General features: G+C 40.4%; 1 protein-coding gene across 13 annotated transcripts in view; it reads left to right on the top strand.

Annotated features, from left to right (window-relative positions):
- Positions 1-27,180, top strand: part of TNIK (TRAF2 and NCK interacting kinase) — a 412,179-nt gene that overhangs the window by 367,238 nt on the left and 17,761 nt on the right. For 7 of the 13 annotated variants that reach the window (XM_067034008.1, XM_067034009.1, XM_059065361.2 and 4 more), the window contains 6 exons: positions 5,310-5,494; positions 17,459-17,588; positions 23,034-23,198; positions 25,296-25,407; positions 25,676-25,762; positions 26,264-26,434. In XM_067034008.1, the coding sequence (XP_066890109.1) occupies positions 5,310-5,494; positions 17,459-17,588; positions 23,034-23,198; positions 25,296-25,407; positions 25,676-25,762; positions 26,264-26,434 (850 nt within the window). The remainder of the gene's footprint in view (positions 1-5,309; positions 5,495-17,458; positions 17,589-23,033; positions 23,199-25,295; positions 25,408-25,675; positions 25,763-26,263; positions 26,435-27,180) is intronic. The other 6 variants (XM_059065360.2, XM_059065365.2, XM_067034013.1 and 3 more) reach the window with 1 other exon arrangement.

Below are 27,180 nucleotides of genomic sequence, written 5' to 3'. Positions count from 1 at the left end.
ATTCTAGTATCTTCCAGTAGCAAAGCCTGAGCTTTTAACCTGCACTCGCCAGCCTTGCTAGGGGATGACAGTTTTACTAACAAAGAAAAGAGACATCATTCTAGGGTCGTCCAAATTTATAGTGTGTGATTTGTGAACAAGGAGTTACCGGGTATTGTTAGATTAATTTGTGGGACATTAACTACAGCATCAGCAGCAACGTCAACTTTAGTTAATGAATCCTGGCGAGTTAAGTAACTTTATTTCCTTATCTGTGGTGACATTTTTCCATTAGAAAAATATATGGCTTTGCCAATCTTAAGTAGCTTGCTAAGAAGGATGACTGCCTCACTGCTCTTTGTCAGACCTGCATGAATACAGCATAGTGGAGTTGTTCTGGAAGAGAGAGGCCTTCTGCAAAGAGTCCTAACTGCATGGAATCTGAAGGCTAGCATTATGGCTTTAAGGCTGAGCACCGTTTTTGTGAAATGATATGGAAAAAGCACTGGCTTTGGGAGTGAACAAGCTGCATTCAAATTCTGGCTCCCCCAGTAAATAACCGGAGGGGCCAGTCTCACGAACTCTCTGGGCCAGTTTCCTCATCTGTAAAATGGGGATAAAAACACCTGCCTTTCCTCTCTCACAAGATCGTTTAGGTTCACTCAAGATCATGAGTGCGAGAGCATTTTCTGAAGTGTGAAGTGCTATGTAAAGCCAGGGCCTGAGGCGTGGAGCTATTCTGGTGGGAGAAGCATGTTTCTGTGTGTCTGATCTTTACCAAAAAGCATCACTTTTTCAGAATTATGACTGCCTCACCATTCAGAGTGATTTAGAAAGTCATTATCATAGTTAAAGAATTATTGCTTTTTTAAAAAAAAGATTCTACATGTCTACAGTATGTAGATGGCATTATAGAAAGAAAAAAGGAAAATGTTTTTAATTGCTGTGTGCTACAGCCTTGCCCCTTCTCCCCATGAGAGTGAGAAGGACTGGGATTATCACAAATTTTATTAGTTTTCTCCCAAACAGTTTTGGTGCTCAGACTGCCAATAAAATGGTCATGTGTGTGCACAACTCAAGGTTTCCTCTTACAAGTCCAGAAATTAGCTTGGAGGTAGCTGTCATGAGGGAAAGGGCTCTCATGGATTTCATTTGATTAACCCAGGTTATTTTAGGCTTTTAAAAATTGCTTTATTTATTTCAAGATACTCTAGCACACTGGACAGAGATGAGAGGTAGGCAACAGAGGTAGAAATAATTGAGGGGGTGTAAGCTGTACACCAAAATCTCTAGAGCCATGGATGACTGGAAAAAGCCCTCCAGGTGATTCTTCTAACCCTACCCCTTGAGTATCACTGATCCAAACCACTAAAAACACAGGATTCCTTGGTTCTACCTAACCCAGTGGTCCTCAACCAGGGATGAGTATCCCCCCCCCAACTCCCCTTCCCTTAGGAGACATTTGGGAAAGTCTGGAGTCAGTTTGGTTGTCACAACTTGGAGGTGGGAAGCGGTGTTGCTGGCATCTTGTGTGTAGAGCGGAGAGATGCTGCTTAACAGCCTACGATGCACAGGAAAACAACCTACAATAGAGACTTATCCACCCCAAATGTCATTAGTGCCACAGTCAAAATACCTTGAGTTAAATCTCTCTCCCATCTCATTCCTAGGTTTTAAAATGGCTTCCATCCACCGTGACTGATATGCCATTTGGATAACCCGAGTTTGAAATGAACAGTCTTAAAATGCCAAAAACATATTGCTTATTATTGCTACTTTAATTATTTGAGTTCTGTAAAAGTCAATCGGGGGGAGTGTCCATGCATTTGGCATTCCTTCCTATGGAATATGAGATTGTGCAGCATAGTCTGTGATTATTTAATACAACCCTCCAAAATAAATATTCTTTTTACTTTAGCACAATTAAATAGATGTCATGAAGATTAGATACATAAGCAAACACTGGCTTTACCACCACTTTCTCATTGTATGTAGAAATCTGACAAATTCCAGAGCACATCCATAGACTGGACAGAACTGGAACAAACCTTTTTTCCCTCCGTTGAAGACATCGAAGTAAAGTGACTTCCCCAAGTCATATCTTTAGATTTCCTAAAAAGGAAATGAATTATTTTAATATGTAAAGAAAAAAACAACTTTAAAATTTTTAACTATTATTTTAATAGTTTAAAAAATTGAACTAAAATTTGCATAAACTAATATTGTTTTTAAAAAGGTACCCACAAGAGCACCTTTTAAAGCAGAGTATGCATAATTGTCAGATTAAATAAGCCTTTTTGAAAGAAAAATTATATCAAGTTGATTCTAAAAAGTCTTACATGAAAGAAGCCTTTGGGTAAGAACCCCTTAAATACCTTTACTCTTTAGTCAAAAAGCTTCACATTTTGTCGTATTTCTTTTTCAGTTATACATTCTCAAATATTTTTATTGTAAATAGCACTTTTTTTCTTTTTTTAATACTTTTTAGCTCCAGGCTTGAGACAGTCAAGCAATAAATTACCACAAAAATTCATTATATGGAGAAAATTGGTATTGTCAGAAAATAAAACATATGGAAATGGATCTGAACGCAATGGTGTCAATTTTAGATCATGTCTATTTCCTATAACTTTGCTATTGTAAGTTTTTCCAGGGTGGATGGATAAGGAACAAAACTTCAGCTAAACACACAGACTATGGGCAATGGAAGATTAATTTTCTTTGGCTGGGGTATTAGTTTTGAGTTACTCATTATTGGTACCTTGGGATTTTCATATATGTTTCACCTGCCAAGCTGTTACCAATTAAACTTAGAAGGAATTTGCAATTATTTCTAAAGTTTCAGGAAAGATAACTTTTTAATAACACAGAAACCAAAAAAAAAAAAAAAACCAAAACCTCTAATTAAAAGTGAAATTATAAAGCAGGTCAGAGCTTTAAAAGTGTTCCTAAATACAGTGTTTGGACAATTTTAGGTGATTTTAACAAGTGAGAGTTACTTTAAAGCAATGGGCTTTGGACCAGCTAAATATTTCTAAATAGTTTTGATTTTTTAAAATCTTCTTTGTCTTGCTTTGAAATGTCAGCGATAAGGAAAACCAACCCATGGGGAAAATGTATTATTAATTTAAACAAATCATAGTTAATATTATTATATTTTACTCAGAATTACTGACATTAGAAATGAACTCTCTTAACCATATTCTCTCTTTAAATTATAATAAAATGTTTTTTTAATGACAAGTAACATTTTAAATGCTAGTTGTATTCTTTGATGAGACATAACATGGTCCTAACATAGAGAAGGAAAAATACAAAATAAATTTATCTAATTTTTAAATTATTTTATTGGTTTGGAGGATTATAATGTCCTTTTTCATTAATTGCTTTAACAAATATCTAAACTGTATTTTCCCAATGTGCTCAAGTGTAGCATACCCTTCACTTTCTCGTCAATTTAATAAAGGTAAACATTGGCCATTGTCAAGAGGAAATAAGAAGTAAAAAGCTGAAATCTGAACATTAGCTTTTCTTATTTTGGCCCATCACCAGAGAAACCGGAAATAAATTTGCATAAAATTCTGTGTGGTAATTTTCCTCTTCATTAATGGTGTACATTATATTTAAACAGTTTGAGTCTTTTTAATACAATTTTATTTTCATTTTCATGGATGGGATAAATATATCCACTGAGATTGAGGCCATGTGTGTGTGCATATGTGTAAAAGCCCAGCAAGCATGTTTGGGTAGAAAATGCACAATTTGAATTTTCAAAAGCTTCCCTTTTCCAAGGGCTTCAATTCAGATGACTACAGAACAAATGTAAAAGTTGTCATTGCTGTCCCCCTTTGATTTTTATGAAATTAGAAAGAAATGAATCCTTCACTTAACACCTGGAACTTTCTAAATTTCTAGACCAAATAAAAAACCTGAAGCATTTTCTGTCAGTCTTAACCAATACATTAATTAATGCCTCATATATAGGCAACGGTAAAGAAACAGGATGATATGTTATCTTCTCAAAATAAAATTATAATTTAGTTACACACATTTATCACAACTTTTCTTCTAACTTATCAGGATAGATTATCAGATGTCATTTAGATCACCTATATTTCTCTAACCTTACATCAGGTGAATTGGGCAAATACATTTCTGGATTGAAATAAAGAGAGAATATGGCCATAAGAAAACTGTGGGATTTAGTATCTTCAAATGAGTTTCTTTCTCCCTAATCCCCTGTCTCTCACTGAATGTTCTGATTCCCACATGGGTCACTAATATAGGGAGAAATGGTAAGACTGATGTCAAATTGCTTTTTCTTCATTTGCATGCTGTGTGCCAAGGGCAGTTTAACCCATGCAAATTAGGGCGGCCATGCTTTTGCAGAACTGCTTCCCTCTGCATTGCTCTGAAAGCATGTACAATAAAAGGTAGTCAGATCTTCAGCACACTGCCTGCCATGTGCCTGGTGATTAAATACCACCTCATCACATCCATAAGGCTAAAGGTTTCATCATACTCATGGAAAACTGAAAATTTACCTCTTCCTTTTGGTGTTTGCACATTCATTTCAGTATTCTTCGCCAGGGTTTCTGCCAGGTGATGCAGTATAAAACAAAAGAAAATGAGACACCTATCATTCTGGAAGAGAACTCTTTTTTTTGTTTTTGTTTGTTTGTTTTATTTTGTTGTTGTTCCTCTTGATTAACTCAGCTCTGTGGCTATAAATTTCAGTGGCACTGGGCTTTGGGGTGGGCCATTATTTGATGTGGTGCCTCAGCTCTCCAGGGAATGATGACACACCAAATGAGTCATTGTAGCAGCTGGAACCTTGGGAATTGCTCTGTTCTGTGACTGATGCTAGATTTTGGTACAGTAGCAATCATAAGAGAAGAAAGGCCATGACTGTGGCTTGGGCAGGAGTCTCAGAATACTAGGGAATAATTTCTAATCCTGTGGGTAATTAACTATGAGGGTGGGTGACCAACTTCACCTTCCCAAAATAAAATGTGAACCCAGTGTTTGTATATATGTGTACACACACAGTGCACATACACATATATACACATGCAGATTCAGAACCGAACAGTCTCAGTCTAGCAATTGGTTGTGAACAAAGTTTAAATTTATTTCATCTTTCTTTTCTAGTTTCTCTGCGCTACAAACATCGTTTTCTTGGTTTCAAGCAATAACTATGTTTGTAACAGTTCTATTGAGAGCTTTTTTTTCTTGTTTATTTCTTGTTGCTTGAGCCAGAGACTTGCTGAGAGACGTCGCTTTGGTCGTATCTATAATTCATGTCCGCTGGACACACTTTTCTCTTGTAGGATCTGACGGCATTAGCCAAAGAATTAAGAGAACTCCGGATTGAAGAAACAAACCGCCCACTGAAGAAAGTGACGGACTACTCCTCCTCGAGTGAGGAGTCGGAAAGCAGTGATGAAGAGGAGGAAGATGGAGAGAGCGAGACCCAGGACGGGACAGTGGCTGTCAGTGACATACCCAGACTGATGTAAGAGACCTGCGTTTTACAATATTGTTTCTGTTTTTTTATGTTTTGGTTTTTTGGCCCCGAGGCCTGTGGTATCTTAACTGACCAGGGATGGAACCCGCACCCCCTGCATTGGAAGGCGAAGTCTTAACCACTGGACCACCAGGGAGGTCCCTCCCGAGACCCGCTTCATTATTGTAGGCCAGGAGAGGTTAGGTCTCCAAGACAAAGGGACAGGAAATACGAATTAAATATAAGATCATTTGTGAGTCTCGGGCAAGATCAGTTGACTTTGGGGATTCATGTTTTTATTAGAGCATAGTTCTATATTCACCCCTCTCCCTAGACACAGTTACTTAGAATATGTAGCATTTCTAGGACTGCATATGCTTTGTCTAAGCTGTTGTGGCGTTCACCATCCCTTGGGTGATGCTTTCTTGGTTCCTGTCATCTCCGGGCAAGTGATACTGACAGCCACACCATGGAACTAAAGAGCAAAATTATAGGCAATGGCATTTAGGGGTTAAAACTGACAACATGAGACGTATATTTCACTGTCACCACCCCCACTAAGGTGGAATGCAGGAGGCAGCATCCCAGCAAAACAATCAGGAGTCGAACAAACCTGCAGAGAAACCTCTGAGTGTTTGACTTAAATACACCCCTGATTTTCCACTTCATCTTCTCCGTTGTCTCTTTTATGTGATCCTCTTTGCTGCAGCCTGTGACTTCACCATGTACAGTCTTCTGTTTTGGATATTTATAGCTACCTAGCTTTCCCTTAGTATTTATAGCCTTATTTCTCTTTTCTTTTTTTAAGTGAGAGGGAGGCTCCCTTTTTCTCATCAGACTGGATCCTAGAAAAGAACCTCTCCTCTTCCCCTATTACTTCCCCAATTCAAACAAACATATTCATACAATCACACTCACATACATCTCTCATTTCCTCTCCCAAATAAACACAAGGTGCCCAGCCCTGGTTGGCCATAACTTTGATAAAGAGCAATGCTAACTCTTCCATCTTCACTCCTCCTTCACTTACATTTCTTTGACTCAGCTACCACTGTTGGTCATCACACCACATTTACTCCCTATAGAGGAGATGTCATTTCAGGCCACAAATTACAGTCCTGTCTGGCAGAGCTTGGAGAGACAGGGCCTCCCAGTCTGCAGGAAATGTCATCCATTGATTAACGATGGTTACATACAAGCAATTCTGAGAGACAAGTCCAATTATCATAGCTGAAAATCCATACTTGTTATTTTACTGCTGATTACCCAGTTATTGACAACCATAAATATGCTAAAATATGACATTTGGAAACAAATTGCATTAAATTGCTTTTTTAACAGCAAATAAAGTTGTTCTAGAGGCAAAATCACTAATCCAGAACATTCCCACAAAATATGCTGGTCCTTTCAGTTTTTGTCTTGACTCAGCATTGGTTCATTCTTCTAACAGATGTTTTGAATTCCCTTTAAGCACTGAGCATACAGCTATGAGGGTGGATTGTGAATTTAAAAGATTGGTAAGACTTCTACTGTGTGCTAGACCCCATACTGAGGGCTTTGAGACATTCAAGAAATGCGTACATGAATTCTGCCTTCCAAAAATTTACATTCTAGTTGGAGAGAGACAAAATTATACATGGAGAAGTTCAGAGTAATATAAATAGTTGGAAGAATAACCAATAGCCTTGGGAGAGATGTTAAATCACATTTGGTTTTTAAGCCTCCTGTCGTATTTTGTAAGGCTCTTAGTGGTATTTACCCTCGTATCTCTAAAGGCAAGTCCATCTCTTCCCCCACTATGGAAACACCCACCTTTCTAAAATTGCCTAAATATACCATGCTGCGCTGCGCTTTCTCTGCTGTCTGGCACTCTCTCGTTCCTTTAGAAATCACCTATCACGGCCCAGCCCGTACAGGCAGAGCCCATCCCTTCCTCTGTGCTGCATGGTGTCTCCTGTGTATTCCTGCCATTTCATGGAGTACCTTGAATCGGGTTATTTATTACATGTTGTCTCCCTCTCTGGGCTGTGAGATCCTTGAGGGTGAGGATTGAGCCTTATTTACTCTCTACTCTTAACACCTTGCCTGGTGTCTGGAATAGAGTTGGTCTTCACTGACTTTGATTTACACTTAACTGCACTGCACTGGAATTGCAAATCCTGGCTTCAAAGTGTTTATAGCCTAATCCAGAGGAAAGACGTGTACACAAATAACTGTCATCAAGGTAAAAAGGAACACGGAGTGATGTTAGAATCCCAGGTGCAGGGAGCTGAAGTAAAGGCACAGAAGGTTAAGTTTGGTGGGAATATAGATGGTATGAGGGAGGGGAAGTCTGGACTAGTGAAACCAGACCGGGATCATGTAGCCAGTGGGGAACCGTCGAAGGTCTCCTGAGCTGGGGAGAGACATGATTGGTGCCATGTTTGAGAGAAATCATTTCATCAAAGTGATTTGGAAAGAGAACAGGCTAGATACTGGTAAAGGCATTCAGAGGATCTATTACTGTAATCCCAAGAAGTAATAAATGGGTTGTCATTGAATACTTATAGTGGAGGCAAAACTTGACGAGGCTCTTGAAGAATTGCTAATTTTTAAACAGATTGACATGATTGTCCATTAAAGAACATTTAAAATATGTAATTGTATACGAAACAGAGAAGAAACAGGATACAGATGTGTGCATGTGTATGTGTGTGTTTATTCCAATTTGCCAAATATATGCACTTTTGTGAATATAAAATATTGGGTTGGCCCAAAAGTTCGTTCGGGTTTTTCCATAAGAGCTTACGGAAAGACCCGAACGAACTTTTGGGCCAACCCAATATATACAGTCTGTTCTGCTACAGCATGAACAGTTGTATGCCTGAGAAACTTCATACTATTAAAAAATCCATTGTTTCTTTAGGAATGAGACATTTCTGAGTTAGCCTCCTTCTTACATACATTCTTATCACTTTTATTTTCTACTGTTAAGGTAAACCTTCACATTTTGTGCTGTATTTTTTAAAGCAAAAAATTAATATATTATATTAATTATATAAATATATTGCAACACAGTTCACTATCATGAAGTCTATACAAAAGAGCTTTTTAGAAATAGACCACAGCCATTCTGACAAGCGGCTGGAGATCCTGATGTGCAAAACAACAACTTCTTCTATGTACAGTGTTGACTTCATATTAATAGGATGAGGTTTAACCTATAAGAGTGCACATAACTAAGATTGTATTCCATAACTAACCAACTGCACTATTTCCCAGTGCCTCATGCATAGAATAATAGAGTGAGGGGGAATTATAATAGTGGTTACCTGTGGATTATACAACTCAAAAGGATTTTTATTTTGTATATAGCCCCAGTTTTATGATAAGCATGCACTATTTTTATAATCAGGAAAAAAATAAAAGCTTTATAGAATAGGAGAGAGGGAATGAAAGGCACGTAAGCTGATTTGCATCAGCCCAAGCAAGCTGAAGAGGCAGCCTTTAGTATCAGTATCTTCCCTCAGATACCAGCACATGCTTCAGATCAGTACATATGAGGCGTGGTCTTCATCATTAGGACCATCTATTGCTATTGCAGTCCCTGAATTTTGCACAATCTCATAAAATGCAGTCTGGACACTGAAAGCCACATGTCTTATGTCCCCTCTTTCCCAGTCTCACTAGAAAACCATGGTTCTGGCCCCGTTCACCAGCCAGGCTATTGTTGTGCCCACACCGCCTCTTGCCTGCCGTCCTCTCCGCCATCCTGTCCGTTTGTTCAGTCTTTGGTCTGAGTAGGGTTGTAAAAGCGTGGCTGTGGTCGTGCTGTATCCCTAGTGCCCTACAACTCTTTTCATTCCTAGGCCCCATGACTGTCACAGCATATGCTCTGGCCAAACTGACCTTCTCATTATTCTTTCCGAATGCCTTGCACTTTTCCAATGTTGTCTTTTCTTGGAATGACCCCCCTCCCTCTGTCCCACATTCTCACTTACATCTGCCTTGCATTTGAGTATTTGTGTTGTTTTTATGCTCTTCCAGATGTTAATATCTGTAGTTTCAGGAACCGTGTCTTCTTCAGCTTTTATATCCACTACCCAGTGCCAAACCAAGGGCCTTTCATGTAGCAGGCGTTCAGTAAATGTATATTGAATTGAATTAAATCAATACCTGCAGGAACACTTTGACAAATCCAATTAGAGATTATTGTTCTAAACATGTGACCTAATTACAGTAAATTTTCTATAGTTTTCTTTCTAATTAGTTGATGTGTCTTGTTTTTCACAGTCTTTATAGAAATTCAGACAACTGAGTCTTCCTACCCAGACTCTATATCAGAAAAATAATTTTTAGAACAAAGGATTATTTTAACTATAAAATGTTATAGTTGTTTTAGCCTTAGCATTTTTAAACCATTGCCTTTTAAAATTATTATTAATAAACTCTATTTTTTAGAACAGTTTTAGAGTTACAGAAAAATTGAGCAGATAGTATAGAGTTCCCATGTTACTCCCTCCACCAACTCCCAGCCCCTTACCCCTCCCCGGCACAGTTTTCCCTGTTAGTAACACTGTACAAAGGTTATATAGAGTGAAGCAGAATCCTGGGGACCAGTAGCATTTAAGAGGAGCTTATGAAGAAAACAGAGAACAAAGGGATAAAAGGAAAACCAGGGGAAAGTTGTCTCAAAAGCCAGAGGAGTACAGAAGAATGGGGCGGAGTGATCAGACACAGGCAAGAGACCAAACACCATGTCAAAGAGCAGTCATTGAAACTGAGAGCTTAGAAATGACTTAGGGAGTTTCCTTAAGGTGCTTGAAGTCAAGTATGAGAAGTAGTCATCTGAGGAGTGAACCAGAGTGTGTTAAGGAATAAATTGGAGAACTTTGCAAGGAGAACTTTAAGGAAAGAGAAATGTAAGTGTGGGTAGTAAATACAGAAGTAGGGTCAAGAGAGATGTTTTAATGAAATGGAGACAGCAGAGACCTTATCTTGTTTATTGATTGGAAGAAAGAGCCAGTAAAGAGAGAAGGATTGTGAAAACACAGGAAGGAGGAGGGGAATAACTTCCAATTGACGTTGGTCCTCTGCTCTTCTATTTATGCCTTCTTACTGAGTTAGAAATACTGCATTGCTAAACTAATTTTTTTGTCTTTTGCCAGTCACTTTATGTACCTTATTAGTCTCTCAACCTCCATTAGATTATAATCCTCTGGAAGTTTAGGGTTATGTATTAATTTTCAGATATTTATTCTAGTGTCTGGTACAATGTATATCACATAAAAAACTTTTAACAAGTAAATGAATGAGTGAATGCACAAAAGAATTTCTAAGGGGTTAATGAAGATTGACCTGGTAGAGTTGGGAGCTTGGAGCCATAAAAGAAACATACAGAGACAGCGGATGAAAGGACAACCAGGGGAGTAAGAAGGGCAGGCAGAAGGAAGTGATCAACAACAACAGACACAGCAAGATGTCTTCTTTTACAATTTAAAGATGTTCTGCAGTCCCTGAAACATGAACTGTGGGCTGCAGTTTGCCTTTTAAAAGAAATGTGTAGAGAAGTACTTTGGAGCACGCAGAAATTTATGGGAATTTTCCATCATCAAAAGCCATTACCTTATATCAGACGACATGATAGCAGAAAAATTAGTGGTGTGAGCAGTTAATACAAGGTACACAGAATGAGCAGGTATATACAGAAGATTCACAATACAACAGAAAAATCTTGCACAATAGAACAACCTTAAACTAAGAGGAATTGCTCACTATTTTAGAAGAAAATTGACAAAGGAAGGAATATAGATTGTCATCTTTTAGTCAATCTATGAGGAATATTACTAGTAGAAATAATGTAGAATAAAACTCAGAACAGCCCAAAATGATCACCATAAAAATTTATCATAAATGAAGCAGTTCTGGCTCATAAAATTAAAAGTATAAAATTGACTCAGGAAAAACGTAGTCTCAGAAAAATATTCAGCAAAAGGTAAAACTGACAGTGGTTAACACTATACACTAACACTATAGATTAAAACTTGACGGTGAATCAAATCTTAATAAAATTTACACCTTTAAAATTGGACCTGGTAGAAGTAGTGAACACAGAACCTTTGAAAGATGATATGGACAGAAAAGCTGATTGGTGTATGAAATTTTTGCTCTAACATTTACATAGAAAAGGATTGGAACCAGTGATGGTAATTTTAGCAAAATTATGATGAAAATGCAAAAATTGGGGAAGAATTTAACTGAGATATATAGAATATTAATTAAGGAATTGTCGGATTGGAAAGAGCTCTAGGAAATACCTTTTTCATGAAAATTCATCCACGTTGAGATATTTCTGATTAAAATGTTTGGATAGAATCAGAACACCACACTATAAAACTCTTAGAGGAAAACATAGGGAGAACACTTTTGACATAAATCACAGCAAGATCTTTTTTGATCCACCTCCTAGAGTAATGGAAATAAAAACAAGAGTCAACAGATGGGACCTAATGAAACTTAAAAGCTTTTGCAAAGGAAACTACAAACAAGGTGAAAAGACAACCCTCAGAATGGGAGAAAATATTTGCAAACAAATCAACAGACAAAGGATTAATCTCCAAAATACATAAACAGCTCATGCAGCTCAATATTAATAAAACAAACAACCCAATCCAAAAAATGGGCAGAAGACCCAAATAGACATTTCTCCAAAGAAGACATACAGATGGCCAAGAAGCACATGAAAAACTGCTCACCATCACTAATTATTAGAGAAATGCAAATCAAAACTACAATGAGGTATCACCTCACACCAGTCAGGATGGGCATCATCAACAAATCTACAAACAACAAATGCTGGGGAGGGTGTGGAGAAAAGGGAACCCTCTTGCACTGTTGGTGGGAATGTAAATTGATACAGCCACTATGGAGAATAGTATGGAGGTTCCTTAAAAAACTAAAAATAGAACTACCATATGACCCAGCAATCCCACTATGGGGCATATACCCAGAGAAAACCATAATTCAAAAAGACACATGCACCCCAATGTTCATTGCAGCACTATTTACAATAGTCAGGACATGGAAGCAACCTAAATGCTCATCAACAGATGAATGGATAAAGAAGATGTGGTACATATATACAATGGAATATTACTCAGCCATAAAAAGGAATGAAATTGGGTCACTTGTAGAGACATGGATGGATCTAGAGGCTGTCATACAGAGTGAAGTAAGTCAGAAAGAGAAAAACAAATATTGTATATTAACGCATATATGTGGAACCTAGAAAAATGATACAGATGAACCAGTTTGCAGGGCAGAAATAGAGACACAGACGTAGAGAGCAAATGTATGGACACTAAGGGGGGAAAGCGGCAGGGTGGTGATGGTGGTGGGATGAACTGTGAGATTGGGATTGACATGTATACACTAATATGTATAGAATGGATAACTAATAAGAACCTGCTGTATAAAATAATAAATAAAATTAAATTTTAAAAAAGAATCATAACACCATTGGGGTAAAAACAGACGTTGAGCCAAAATATCTTTAATCTTTGAACTCAGGTGAGACTCTGAAAGAGAACTTGATTGTACAGTGTTAGCCTGGTGGCAGCCACCAGGTCCATCTAGCCTCTGACAGTGGCAAAGAATGCCTGAGTGATGAAGGAAAGTGCTTCCCATCCTAGGAGACTTTGGCTGTTGATAAAGGCTTCATTTACTGATTTATTTGTTTTATACCACCTTGCCTTAAACAAGAATTTAAGGCAACTAAAAATAAAATGCATACAAGATAAAACAAATTTTCAAATAAATGACTGAAGAAATCAGAGTTTTGAGAATTATTCTGATTTACCAATCTAGCAATACATCAGGAATTCATTACAGAAATTTCTTTTTCTGTGTCTCTTGAACACTATTAATAGCTCCTTTATGGGAGTGAAATATTGAAAATGCTTCTTTGGAGTTTCTTCCCAAACACATCAATTCTAACCTGTACTTAAATGTATTCAATCCACTGCTCTAGTTTAGTAATTTCAAAGTAAGTGTCTTCCTGTACATTTTTTTTGTCTGGATTCACCTCTTCATATTTTCACCTCTCCATTTTGGATAAAACTCCTTGACTGGTGTCTTCTCTGTCCCAGAGATGTCATAAGACTGGTGTGTGTCTTGTTTCTCAGATTGAACATTCCATCAAGTCCTTGAACTTTGATAGGATTCAAGAAACCGAAGATGCCTTTTTTGGTTTTTTTACGTTTTAAAAAAATTTATTTGTTTATTTATTTTAACATCTTTATTGGAGTATAATTGCTTTACAATGTTGTGTTAATTTCTGCTGTATAACAAAGTGAATCAGCTGTACATATACATATATCCCCATATCCCCTCCCTCTTGTGTCTCCCTCCCACCCTCCCTATCCCACCCCTCTAGGTGGTCACAAAGCACCGAGCTAATCTCCCTGTGCTATGCGGCTGCTTCCCACTAGCTAGCTATTTTACATTTGGTAGTGTATATAGGTCCATGCCACTCTCTCACGTCATCCCAGCTTACCCTTCCCCTTCCCCGTATCCTCAAGTCCATTCTCTATGTCTGCATCTTAATTCCTGTCCTGCCCCTAGGTTCATCAGAACCATTTTTGCCATATACATGTGTTAGCATACGGTATTTGTTTTTTTCTTTCTGACTTACTTCACTCTGTATGACAGACTCTAGGTCCATCCACCTCACTACAAATAGTTCATTTTCATTTCTTTTTATGGCTGAGTAATATTCCATTGTGTATATGTGCCACACCTTCTTTATCCATTCATCTGTCGATGGACACTTAGGTTGCTTCCATGTCCTAGCTATTGTAAATAGTGCTTCAATGAACATTGTGGTACATGACTCTTTTGGAATTATGCTTTTCTCCAGGTATATGCCCAATAGTGGGATTGCTGGATCATATGGTAGTTCTATTTTTAGTTCTTTAAGGAACCTCCATACTGTTCTCCATAGTGACTGTATCAATTCAATCACAGCAAGATCCTTTTTGACCCACCTCCTAGAGAAATGGAAATAAAAACAAAAATAAACACATGGGACCTAATGAAACTTCAAAGCTTTTTCACAGCAAAGGAAACCATAAACAAGACAAAAAGACAGCCCTCAGAATGGGAAAAAATATTTGCAAATGAAGCAACTGACAAAGGATTAATCTCCAAAATATACAAGGAGCACATGCAGCTCAATATCAAAAAAACAAACAACCCAGTCCAAAAATGGACAGAAGACCTAAATAGACGTTTCTCCAAAGAAGATATACAGATTGCCAACAAACACATGAAAGGATGCTCAACCTCACTAATCATTAGAGAAATTCAAATCAAAACTACAATGAGAAAAAAAAAAAACTACAATGAGGTATCACCTCACACTGGTTAGAATGGCCATCATCAAAAAATCTACTAACAAATGCTGGTGAGGGTGTGGAGAAAAGGGAACCCTCTTGCACTGTTGGTGGGAATGTAAATTGATACAGCCACTATGGAGAACAGTATGGAGGTTCCTTAAAAAACTAAAAATAGAACAACTACCATATGATCCAGCAATCCCACTATTAGGCATATACCTTGAGAAAACCATAATAAAAAAGAGTCATGTACCACAATGTTCATTGCAGCACTATTTACAATAGCTAGGACATGGAAGCAACCTAAGTGTCCATCATCGGATGAATGGATAAAGAAGATGTGGCACATATATACAATGGAATATTACTCAGCCATAAAAAGAAACGAAATTGGGTTATTTGTAGTGAGTTGGATGGACCTACAGTCTGTCATAGAGTGAAGTAAGTCAGAGAGAGAAAGACAAATACCGTATGCTAACACATATGTATGGAATCTAAGAAAAAAAATGTCATGAAGAGACTAGGGGTAGGATGGGAATAAAACACAGACCTACTAGAGCATGGACTTGAGGATATGGGGAGGGGGAGGGTAAGCTGAGACGAAGTGAGAGAGTGGCATGGATTTATATATACTACCAAATGTAAAATAGATAGCTAGTGGGAAGCAGCTGCGTAGCACAGGGAGATTAGCTCGGTGCTTTGTGACCACCTAGAGGGGTGGGATAGGGAGGGTGGGAGGGAGGGAGATGCAAGAGGGAGGAGATATGGGGATATAGGTATATGTATAGCTGATTCATTTTGTTATAAAGCAGAAACTAACACACCATTGTAAAGCAATTATACTCCAGTAAAGATGTTAAAAAAAAATAAAAATTTAAAAATTTAATAAAATTTAAAAATCTACAATGAGCTATCACCTTACACCAGTCAGAATGGCCATCATCAAAAAAATCTACAAACAAACAAACAAAAAATCTACAAACAATAAGTGCTGGAGAGGGTGTGGAGAAAAGGTAACCCTCTTGCACTGTTGGTGGGAATGTACTTTTTTTTTTTACTGTTTTAAATTTACTTTTTATTGAAGTATAGTTGATTTACAATGTTGTGCTAATTTCTGCTGTACAGCAAAGTGACTCAGTTATACACATATATACATTCTTTTTTCTATTCTTTTCCCTATGGTTTATCCCAGGATATTGAATACAGTTCCCTGTGCTATATAGTGGGACCTTGTTGTTTATCCATTCTATATGTAGTAGTTTTCCTCTGTTAACTCCAAACTCCCAGTCCATCCCTCCCCCACTTCCTCCCCCTTGGCATCCACAAGTCTTTTCTCTATGTCTGTGAGTCTGTTTCCGTTTCGTATGTACATAGGTTCATTTCTGTCATATTTTAGATTCCACATATAAGTGATCTCATATGGTATTTCTCTTCAGAGATGCTTTTTTAATGTATGAGAAGCAATTAAAAGAGAAGAACAAAATGGTAAAAGATGTAATTAATACACGAGAGAAACAAACGCTGGTACCTTTCCTATTTTTAAAAAACCCACTTTACAAGAGAAGTGGCTTGCACAGTAGGGTAACAATAGGTCCCGCATTGAAAACTGAAGTCCTGCAGGTGGGCCACATTGCCCGTCTGGTCCTCAGTTTCCCACGGTGCTGTGCTCTATGCCAAGGGCCACAGCAACCCTCATTCTCTGCTCTCAGGGCAGAGATGTCAAGATCCTATTCCCTTCTCCCACTGTATCTTAAACGCAAGAGCAAGAGACAAACTGGAAATAAATATACCACAGTGTGGGGTGATTACAGAGGTTTGGGAAAGTACTGGACACTCTTGAGTTAAACAGCCTCGTTAATGGGTGCCTGGTATACCAGAATGCCCTTAATTGATATTCTTCTCTCTAAATAGTGTAAAACCCACTTATGAAGTGATTGTTTTTTATACTCCTACTCTGTGCCAAGCTCTATGCTGGGTACTAGGTATACAGGGATGAACAGAGAGACAAGAATTCTGCCCTCACACGCATCTGTTCTAATGAGAGAGAATACAAAAGTTAAAAGAGTCAAAAAGATAAAGAATTACAAATTGTAATGGGAACTATTAAGGAAAAAGGATGAAGAGAAAGAAGAGGGGCTAGTGGGATAAGACACTGATGGGTGGTGAGAGAAGGCTTCTCAGGGAAAGTATCAGATAAGATGAAATCAGATAAATGAGAGGGAACCAGCCAAGAGCCAGGGTGAGAGAGAGCTTTTCAGGCATAGGGAACAGCATGTGCAAAATTCAGGCCGCCTGCTGGTCTAAGCCAGCGTAGGGAAGGCTTAGAGATCATGCAGAGCCTGGTTGCTCACGCTGGCTGCTGGGTAGAGAGTAGGTCCAGAGGGGCCGCTGCAGAAGTGGGACCTCAGTTCGAGCATCCGTGCAGCATTAAAGATGAAAGTAGAACGTACTTCACGCCACTGACCTTTACACTTAAAATGGTTAAAATGGTAAATTTCATGTTAGGTATATTTCACCACAATAAGAAATATTACTGTGGACAGGAAACAGGTGTTCCCGAAACATACACTGTCGTGAATGTTGTTCCTTCCCATTTCAGACCCACAGGAGCCCCGGGGAGCGCTGAGCAGTACAATGTGGGAATGGTCAGCACACGTGGGCTGGAGACCTCTCACGCAGACACTTTCAGCAGCAGTATTTCAAGAGAAGGGACCTTGATGATAAGAGAAGTAAGTTGGTATAAAAACTGTAGAAGAAGTGCATTTCTTAATTGGTTTTTTTATTAGAGCTTTCACAGAGGATGCTTACTGCTTGTATTTTAGGGAACGGGGTGGAGAGAGGGAGAAGGACCCGTGTTTCTAAATGGTTGAGTGATTTTAATTGTCTTCCTTCTCTCCTGCATCCTTCTGAGCTTAATCAGATTTGTCCAGATTCTTCAGTGGAAGCTATGCAAATCGGAATATAGCATTTGAGCCTGAGGATCTAAGACTGGCAAACCCAGATGTTTCCTACCACAGGGAAACAGAAATGAATGGTCTATCCAAATAACATCAGTGGCCTTGTTATGCCTTCTCCTCCCGATCCCAGGTTTTATCCTTGTGGGTTTTATGTAGAAAATGCTCGGTAGTTCCAAGAAATGGTGATATCATCTTATCTAGTTAAATTAACATTAAAGACTATTAAGCTGTACTGGTGAAAGAACAAAGAAATACAAAGATGTACTTAAAAACACACCTTTAGCACTTTGAGGAATTTTGTCTTTTTAAACTCTAGGAACATCATTTGGGGGCAGGGGGCACACATTCCCTTGCCCCTGTCCCTCCAACATGCACTACTTCCCCTTTGTATCTGTGCCGATAAGAAGGGCCTGGACACATTAGAATCTGTCTTTTCTTCTTTTTCACTTCATCATCACCATGCAAGCAGGTCTTTTCTTGGAAGGAAAGTAATGTCTGGTGACATTGGGCAAAAGTTACTTGACCTCTCCCTGCAACAATTTTGTCATCTATAAAATTTCATAAGTAATAGTATATGACTCACAAGATGTTTGAGGGGGGATTAAATGAGTTAATGCATGTAAGCATCCAATAAATGTTACCTGTTTTATTTCACCCTCTCCATAGCATCAAGCTCTCCTTTTACTTGTTACCGCTTCCCATTCTTCCTTCTGAAACACAAACATATATCATCTGTCATTCCCCTTCCTCAGCCAGGATAGATTGGAAAACAGTAATAGCAGGCTTTGCTCTCCAAAAAGGCAGAGGGCATCTCATTTTTGTTAGAAAGAAAGGAACTGTAGTTTTGAGATGAATAAGGCCTTTGAAATAATAATGGGCAGTAGAGCTATAACTGGAAGACTAGTTCACAAAGCAACTTGCTAGAATTTCGTTTTATGGCCTTGCCGAATCTTTCAAGTAGACTTTAAAGAGCCCTTTCACGGAAGCCTGAAATGAAAAATGGACTTGGCTGCTGAAGTTGACATTGTGTCGTGCTGGCATATAAATCTCCCAGCGCGGTGAATGGATACTTTCAATGCAAGTGTAGAGGGCTTCTCTCACTAGACCTTGCCACTTGGGAAAACATGAGGGGAAATGTTCTGGAATGAGTTACTCTCTGACTCCAAATAAAAGGACTCCAGTTTCTAATGTGGTTTCAAATTTGCTTGAATCTTTAGGACAGAGTCAATACCTTGACGTGGACATCTGGAGCCACATTTTGAGTTCAGTTGCCAGCCACATCCAAATGGCTCCATATTGTTTAAAGCATTCCAATACTCTATGACCACAGTCAGTCACCTTGAAAAGTGCATTCAGCAGCGTCATATATGAATTTGATCTATTGCGGGCCCTAAAATCTTTTTGTCCTCTCAATTTCTAAATTGTTCTTTTTACAAATGTGGGCTTTTAAAGTAACAACCGGACTTGAAATCCATTAAAAGTATGTGTATTAAAAAGATAAATACAAATTAAAGTATGACAGAAGGAGAAGAAAATAAAAACTCTTTATGGTTCAGTTCCCCAAGATGAACATCAAGGAGAGTCACTTAACTCGTACTTCTTGTTGGAGTAGACCAGATGCTTCTATAGGGGCACTCTGGCTCTCCTACCCATGGTCTTGTCAGAGGCCATCCCCCTTGTAGTGCACACCCCTGCCCCCGTGGTTCTACCTTTCCCCCTCCTACAGCCCCATAGGACCTTTCCTTACTCTCCTTGTAGAATACACCACACCAGCTGTCATCTACCACTTTGTCCACAGGGACCCATCTCCTGGAATAGCTCCTCTTCCTCCCCCCACTGCAGCCCACTCTTCACCCAGCAGACCCCTGGGGGTCTGGCTCAGCTTCCCTTCCTCCTTGAAGCCTCTCCTGGGACTCCGTGGGCCTCTGTCCATAGCACCTTCCTTACTGCCCAGCTGGTATCTCTCCAGGGTCTGCCCACCCACTGAACGAGGATATTAGCATACCGGTTACAAGTACTAGAAAAGAGAACCCACGTACAACAGATTAAGAAAAAAAGGCGGGGTAGGTATCAGAGATTCAGAGGTGTTTCCTAGAAGGAATCCAAAGGCAGAAGGCAAGCTGGGACCCTGCATAGGGTTGGAACCAGAAACTGAAAAGGGATTAGGAGCTCAGGCGGCTTCTCGTGTGCAGATCTCTGGCTCCCTCACTGCCTGTCTCTCCTTACCCTCATCTCTGTTTCCTCCACTTTCTCCCTTGTTCTCTCTGTCCACACAGCAGCTTCCTCTTCCCCCTCAAGCACGTGCTCTCACGTCTCCATACCCACCCTCCCAATTGCAAGGTGTTCACCACATCCTAGTTCAGCTGCCCAGCAGAGACTGAGCAGTATCTCTCAGGCCTAACTGGAAATTCCAATGGGAATCTGATCGTGCTTGGCTCAGGTGTCCACTCCTGGTCCAGTCAATCAGCTGAGGCTGAGAGCGGAGCCACATAGGACAGCAGCCACCAGAGCGGGGCTCTGCTTCCAGACAGCCTAGGTTCAGACCCTGATTTCACCACTTGCAACCCATGTCACATGGGGCAAGTTAATTGAATTCTTTACACTGAAGCTTTTCCATCTGTAAAATGGGGATAATATAAGCTAGCCCCCGGTGGAATTGTGAGGAGATGAACCTAAGGTGTTCAGCGTGATACCCAGCATCTACTGATACTCAGAACACCCTAGTGCCCTCCCCCATGGGACTGGTGAGGGCATGAAGATCGTAGAGCTCTTTGGGGCTCTGTTAGTGAGATCGTAGAGGACAGAGCTGCTGTTCATTTATCTTTGTGTTCCCAGCAGAATGGCACACAGAAGGTATTTAATTCTAGAGGGTGCTGGTTGAATGAACAAAAGGGTGATGACTCAGAAGTGGGAAGATTCAGGGGTCACTGCTGAATTCCTTCAAGCTTCTCACTGTCTGGGCCATTTCCCTTCTGAGCCTCTTCAGGTCTTTCTTTGATAACCAGTGTGTCTGCTTTAATTTTTGGCTTGAGGCAGAACACTGCTGATACCAGAGAGACCACAAAACTCTAAAGAGACAATGTGCGATTTATGCTACTGGAAAGTTGGAGGGAAATGGTAAAAAGCTTTTCAGTATTTGAACAGAAGTAAGAAGGCGGGAGAAGCTGCCCAGTACACATAAAATAGGGGATAATATAATAAATTAGGACTGAACCCCTTAAATGTAATTTAGAAGATGAAGTGTTCAGATGAGCACCGTGACAAAGTGAGTCCGGAAAATGCCCCTCTCCTGGGCAGTCGTGGGCCAGAAGTATTGTGGCCAGAAATACAGAGGGCGCTAAGGCTATCCAGTTATCTCTCAAGCTTCTTAGTAACATCAGTTACATGCACCCCTTCAGGAACTTGGGAGTCTGTTTCATCTTTCCCCACAAAGTGCCTCCTTTCACTTCCAGCCAGAGGCAGGTGCAGAGCTGTAACTGCAAGACCAGGCGGGACAGGCTCCGGAAGGAAGAAGCCAGGCCAGGGAGGTGGTCAGAGAAACAGCACGACCCCTTCCCATGCCAGCCCCAGACAAGGCAGGGAGTGTGTCTGCCTTGCTCCAGATTGATTCCTTCATGTTCAGCAAAATGCTTCACACTTAGTAGACACTCAGAAATGTTGGGCAAATGAATGAAAAAGAGAAAAGGCAAAGAGGGAATCATTACTTAATCAGGTCTGCTGTAAGAAACCTCAGTGAGCCAGTCATATAAATGTGAAATCAGAAAGTGCAGTACTAGCCAGGACTACAGTATGGGCACTGGCTTTTGGGGAACAGGATTTTCTTTTAATTCTGTATGTCATCCCTAGCATCTTTGAGAGGAGGCTTTGCTCTCCACGGCAATGATTTCCAACGTGTTAGGTCATGCAACCTTATCAGTAAGAATTTCAGGGACTGCCACATAACACAGTGTATTTATTTGTTTACAAATTATGCATTTGTCCTACTGCACTAAAATTATATACTTTATAAAAGACCTTTAAAGGACATTAAAAAGCAATGCTATAGGCTGCCCTCCACAGCTTGGTTTATGCAGACTCTGGTGGCCGCCTGGAGGAGATCCTGGAAGGGGAAGGGGCGGGAGAGGTGGGCCCTGGGGATGGGTGTGAGGCCCCGACCCACCCGAGGGGGGAGGGATTGGCCCCTAGGGGAGGGCTGACCCAGCTGACTTAGTGGCCCAGTGTCTCTCCCTCGCTCCCAAACCTCAGAGGAAGGCTTTGCCCAGGGCACAGATTCCTCAAGGGCCTGGATGGCTCTGGAGGAAGAGCCGCGGGGGGGGCCTGAGGACTGGGTTCCTGCCCCCGCTTGCCCACTCGAGCTTCTGGAGCAGGCAGTGGCGTCCAGCCAAAGCAGGCACACTCCCGGGCTCTGCTGCCTTCACCATCTTGGGCTGTGTGATCTTGGACTGCTTATTTAACATCTCTGAGCCACAATTAATAAATGAGATAATATTTGTGTGTGGGGGGGAAAGGATGCTCTAAACAATATTTCAGTTGCTTTCCTAGTCATGATAACTTCTTTTTTTTTACCAGCTCCTGGCACAAGCCACCATAGTTGCTTACCGAGAGATTCAACATTAGTGATAGTGGATGTGAACCCATATTTTCAAATAATCTTTAGATTATTTCCATGTTTTCTTTGTAACTCTCATCAGATACGATTAGTTAACCATTGGTTTGACCTCGTGACTGACAAAGAACCCTGGGAGTTGGGAATCATCTCTGCATGTCCTTGGAGTACACTGGGCCTGAATTATTAGTGTTACATCTCATCCTACTGTTTCTTTTCAGCGACATTTTAGGTGATGTTTCTGTTTTGTGGGTTTGTGTCTATGTGACCTGGTGTGCGTGCACAGCACACACGCACACAATGCACGGCCCCTGTTGGTGCCCCTCCACCCGCGGCATTCCTGTCTTCCCACAGGGCACCTCCTCATCGTATGTGACCCCGGACTGCCCTTCATGCTGGAGCATAAGGCCCCAGCGTCAATCCATGTACTAAATATTAGCAAAGCTTAACTTTTTTCTTATTTTTCTTAGATAAAATAGAGATCTGAATATCTTCCCACTCCCCAGGGGGACGGTTTGCACGCCACTGCAGCTGTGCTGTGTGAGGGGTGACATCGCTCTGTGGCCTTTGCCTTCCCTCTCTAACGGCCTCCCTGTGTTGTGCCCCCTCAGACGTCTGGAGAGAAGAAGCGATCTGGCCATAGTGACAGCAATGGCTTCGCCGGCCACATCAACCTCCCGGACCTGGTGCAGCAGAGCCATTCCCCTGCGGGGACCCCCACTGAGGGCCTGGGCCGCGTCTCCACCCACCCCCAGGAGATGGACTCTGGGACTGAAGTAGGTGCTGGGCAATAGCCACGACAGCTCTGTCCTATGGCAGGGGGTTCTGAGACCCCGGGCCCCTCAAGAAGGAGGCTTTGCCAAGCTCCCAGAAGCATGTTTGGTTGGGTTTTATTATACTGTATAATTACTTATGCATATGATCAAATGGACCAAATCCTAGAAACAGAGCAGTGAAAAGTTCTCAGGTAGCATCTGGACCAAAGCCTGTTTTTACAGAAGCAAATAGCGAGGCTCAGAGAGGTTAAGTGCCTTGCCTAAAGGCACACAGCTGTTTTGTGACAGAGCTGGGACCAGAACTGGGACCTCCTATCTCCCAGGCCAGGAAAGGAAACCTTAGCCTGTAGAGATTCCAAGGCCAATAGTTGAGGTTCATAGTTACATTAATTTAGTCAAACTAAGTTTGACTTAGGTGAAATAAGGTTGAAATGATTTGTTTATGAAAAATAAAAATAGATACGTTCTCAAAGTGTTCATCTTCCTAAACTCCAAATAGCACAAGAAAGGGAGAAGTGGGATATTATCTTTCCTACACCGAAAAGAGTCTGGGGAAAAAAGCCAGAATAAACAATCTGCCGGAAAGTGCTTGTAGATCGTTGACCGAGCTTGACCAGTCAGATGAGATCACAGTGCTTGGTCATGTTTCATGAATAGTCCTTTGAATCACACATAGACCCTACATGTGTTTATAATGCATACAGTTTATAACGCTGTTTTTGAGGTTGTCCATACACTGAGTTTTTATGATGCACCATTTGGATTCTAAAGCTACAGAGCAGGTGAACTTTGCCGCAAGGGAAGGAACGTAGAGCACTGTTACAGCTTCATGCACTGTGGACAGTTGTTTTCTGCCTGACTTTGGGTGCCAAGGAGGACTCCGTGCAGTCAGACCCTACTCCACATTCTGCTGCTTCCACAGGTCTAAGTGGGAATGTCAGTACTTGCACACCTCCTTCATAGACTTCTCAAGATCAAAGGAGACAATGTCTGTGGAAGTGCTCTGTTTGGGAGGGGGAGTCCTACCTTATGGAGGATGAAATGGTTTTGATTTCATAACTTGAAGGGGAAATCTTGAATTAAAGTCAGATTGGGCCTTTGTGGTTTTCTCCTTATGTGTTTAGGGGTCTTGGGATACTGGTTTTATTTTTAAATTAAAACCTGAGAAAAAAATTAGAACTTAAAGACATTTATCCCCCAAAAAGATGCTTCTTATATTGAGTGCAGATCTGTTTATAATATTTAAAGGACTTAAGTGTAAGTAGGAGTGGAGATGACAGACAAAATTGGGAGATGGTTATTGAAGCTCCTTTGACTATACTCAAAAACAGAATATTGGGACATGAAGCCTTGATAGTTTACTGTTCCCTAGTGTAGTTCTGACTTCATATCTTAATTTTGCTCTCTAAGCCCTTGAGATTATTTTTTAAATAAGCCCTTAAAGTGTATTGCCTGCAAACCTAGTATCTTCATGAAGTTCCCACATAGGGCATATAAGTATCCTTTTAAGGAAACTATCATGGAAAGGAAAAATCTTCATTCCCTGGATGAAATTGTTCCTGAATTGCAGATTTTAAGGCTTCTTGAGGCAACACCAATCCACCTGCATCACCAGGCCAGCATGGAAGGCCCCAAAGGCCCCAAGAGGGTGTCTTTGGTTGATCTTGTGTTCAGGATGAAGTGCAGCTGTGTTGCTATGCTTACTTAGTTTACTGCCAGTTTGTGTCAGCTTTTCTTAAAACCATTTGGTCAATAGGAGATTGCTTTTACTTCAAGGGAGAAATAGGCTCTGTCACTACAGCCATCTTATCAGATATTAAGGTGCCACGTATGGTCCATAATATAATTTGCTCACTACAGTTCTTGCAGTCTGATGATTAATGAAACCCTGCAAAGACATAATGGTTAGTGAGGAACCAGTATCAGTAGAAGCTGGAGAGAGAAGCACACACTTTGACTTGGGGGTCAGAGTGTGAACAGTTGGATGGTTTGAAGAGTTTCTAATAATTTTAAAGCCCAAGCAAAGTATTATTAGCATCGTTTGTTGCTACAGTATTTATCTATCTGCTCTTCTTAATCTTCTTGCTTATTGATTAGTATGGTATGGGGAGCAGCACCAAAGCCTCCTTCACCCCCTTTGTGGACCCCAGAGTGTACCAGACGTCTCCCACTGAGGAAGATGAAGAGGATGAGGAATCATCAGCTGCCGGTAAGCTAGAAGGCCCCGATGTTTTAGAAACAGCTTGGTTCTCCTTTCTTTTTTAACATCTTTATTGGAGTATAATTGCTTTATAATTATGTGTTAGTTTCTGCTTTGATATGACCTGATAAAAAATAATTATTAATTCAATAGTTAAGCCATTAACTGCTTAGGCCCTGTCTTAAAGGGAAGACTTTTTATTACTTTTTTTTTAAATAGGATTCCTCAGACAAAGTTCTTTCTATTTTTTTCATCTCTTCAATTTTGATTCTGGTAGGAACCCAGAGGTATCCAGGGGCCCTAGGAAAAGCAGTTCCTCAGAGATCTCCAAACTCACCACATATTTCTCAGAAGCAATTTCTGGGTACAGTGCTGTGCACGCAGTAGACAAAATAAATGCGTGTTGAGTTGTGTTGAGTTCTAGGTGTGTGCTTCCCACTTCAAGAGTCTGGCTGATTTAGAGGACAGTCTTGCTTTCTAGAATTCTGCTACTCACTAATCATCAGACTCAACTTAGGCCAGTTTGTCAATTGATAATGTGAAATTTCAAAAAGTTAATCTGTCCTGCATATATTACAGGAGATGAGGATGGTGTGTTTAATTTTATGAGATGAATATTAATTCCCTAAACTACTCAAGTAGTGTCTGTAAGCCTGTTTTACTAACGGATAAAACACTGCTTTTATGAATGACATACTTTATTCTACTAAAAAAGTGTAAAATATTTATAGTTTCAGTGTTTCTTTGCCTTTACCATAATGCACACTAAACAAGGAGAAATCATAGTTATTTGAAGCCCCTTTTCCGTATCTCCATTGGTTATATTTTAAGATGCCACTGACTTCTCTGATTCTTTTTCTCAAAGCTCTGTTTACTAGCGAACTTCTTAGGCAAGAACAGGCCAAACTAAATGAAGCAAGAAAGATTTCAGTGGTAAACGTAAACCCAACCAACATTCGGCCTCATAGTGACACACCAGAAATCAGAAAATACAAGAAGCGATTCAACTCAGAAATACTTTGTGCAGCTCTGTGGGGTAAGTTGGTGCTTTTCTGCCATTCATTAATGAATTGACCCTCAAACAGGAATCTTACTATCAGAAGAGTGCTGATTGAATCGTGGGTGTTAGAGACCGGATTTGGGACTGTCTCGGCCTCAAGAGAGACCAAAAGCAATTTTATATTTAGAAAGAACTGATACCCTAACTGATATAATTTTATATTTAGAAAGAACTGATACCCAGGAGAGCAATGAGATTCAGAGTGAACTTATCACATAACAGTGATGGGCTAAAGCCAACAACAGAACTAACTACCACTTAATATACGCCCACTCTGTGCCCAGCACTGTGTGATGTGCCCCATGTCCTGTCTCTGTGATCCATACAACATTCTGCAAGGGCAATAATGGCGTGACCTTCATGTGACAGTTGAAAAAGCTGCACAGAATATTTTAGTGAATTGCCAAAGGCCATACCAGTAGTAGTAGTAAGTTAAAACTTGAAAAGGACAACAAATGATGAGCCTTCCCTTTTAGTTCAAAACATCAACCTGCAGGGCTTCCCTGGTGGCGCAGTGGTTGAGAGTCCACCTGCCGATGCAGGGGACGCAGGTTTGTGCCCCGGTCTGGGAAGATTCCACATGCCGCGGAGCAGCTGGGCCTGTGAGCCATGGCCGCTGAGCCTGCGCGTCCAGAGTCTGTGCTCCGCAACGGGAGAGGCCACAACAGTGAGAGGCCCGTGTACCGCAAACAAACAAACAAACAAACAAACAAAAATCAACC

Source organism: Kogia breviceps, chromosome 5 (assembly GCF_026419965.1).
Source record: "Kogia breviceps isolate mKogBre1 chromosome 5, mKogBre1 haplotype 1, whole genome shotgun sequence".
NCBI classification, from domain to species: domain Eukaryota; kingdom Metazoa; phylum Chordata; class Mammalia; order Artiodactyla; family Physeteridae; genus Kogia; species Kogia breviceps.
Note: the sequence above shows the minus strand (reverse complement) of the source record. Positions and strands in the feature narration are given on the sequence as shown.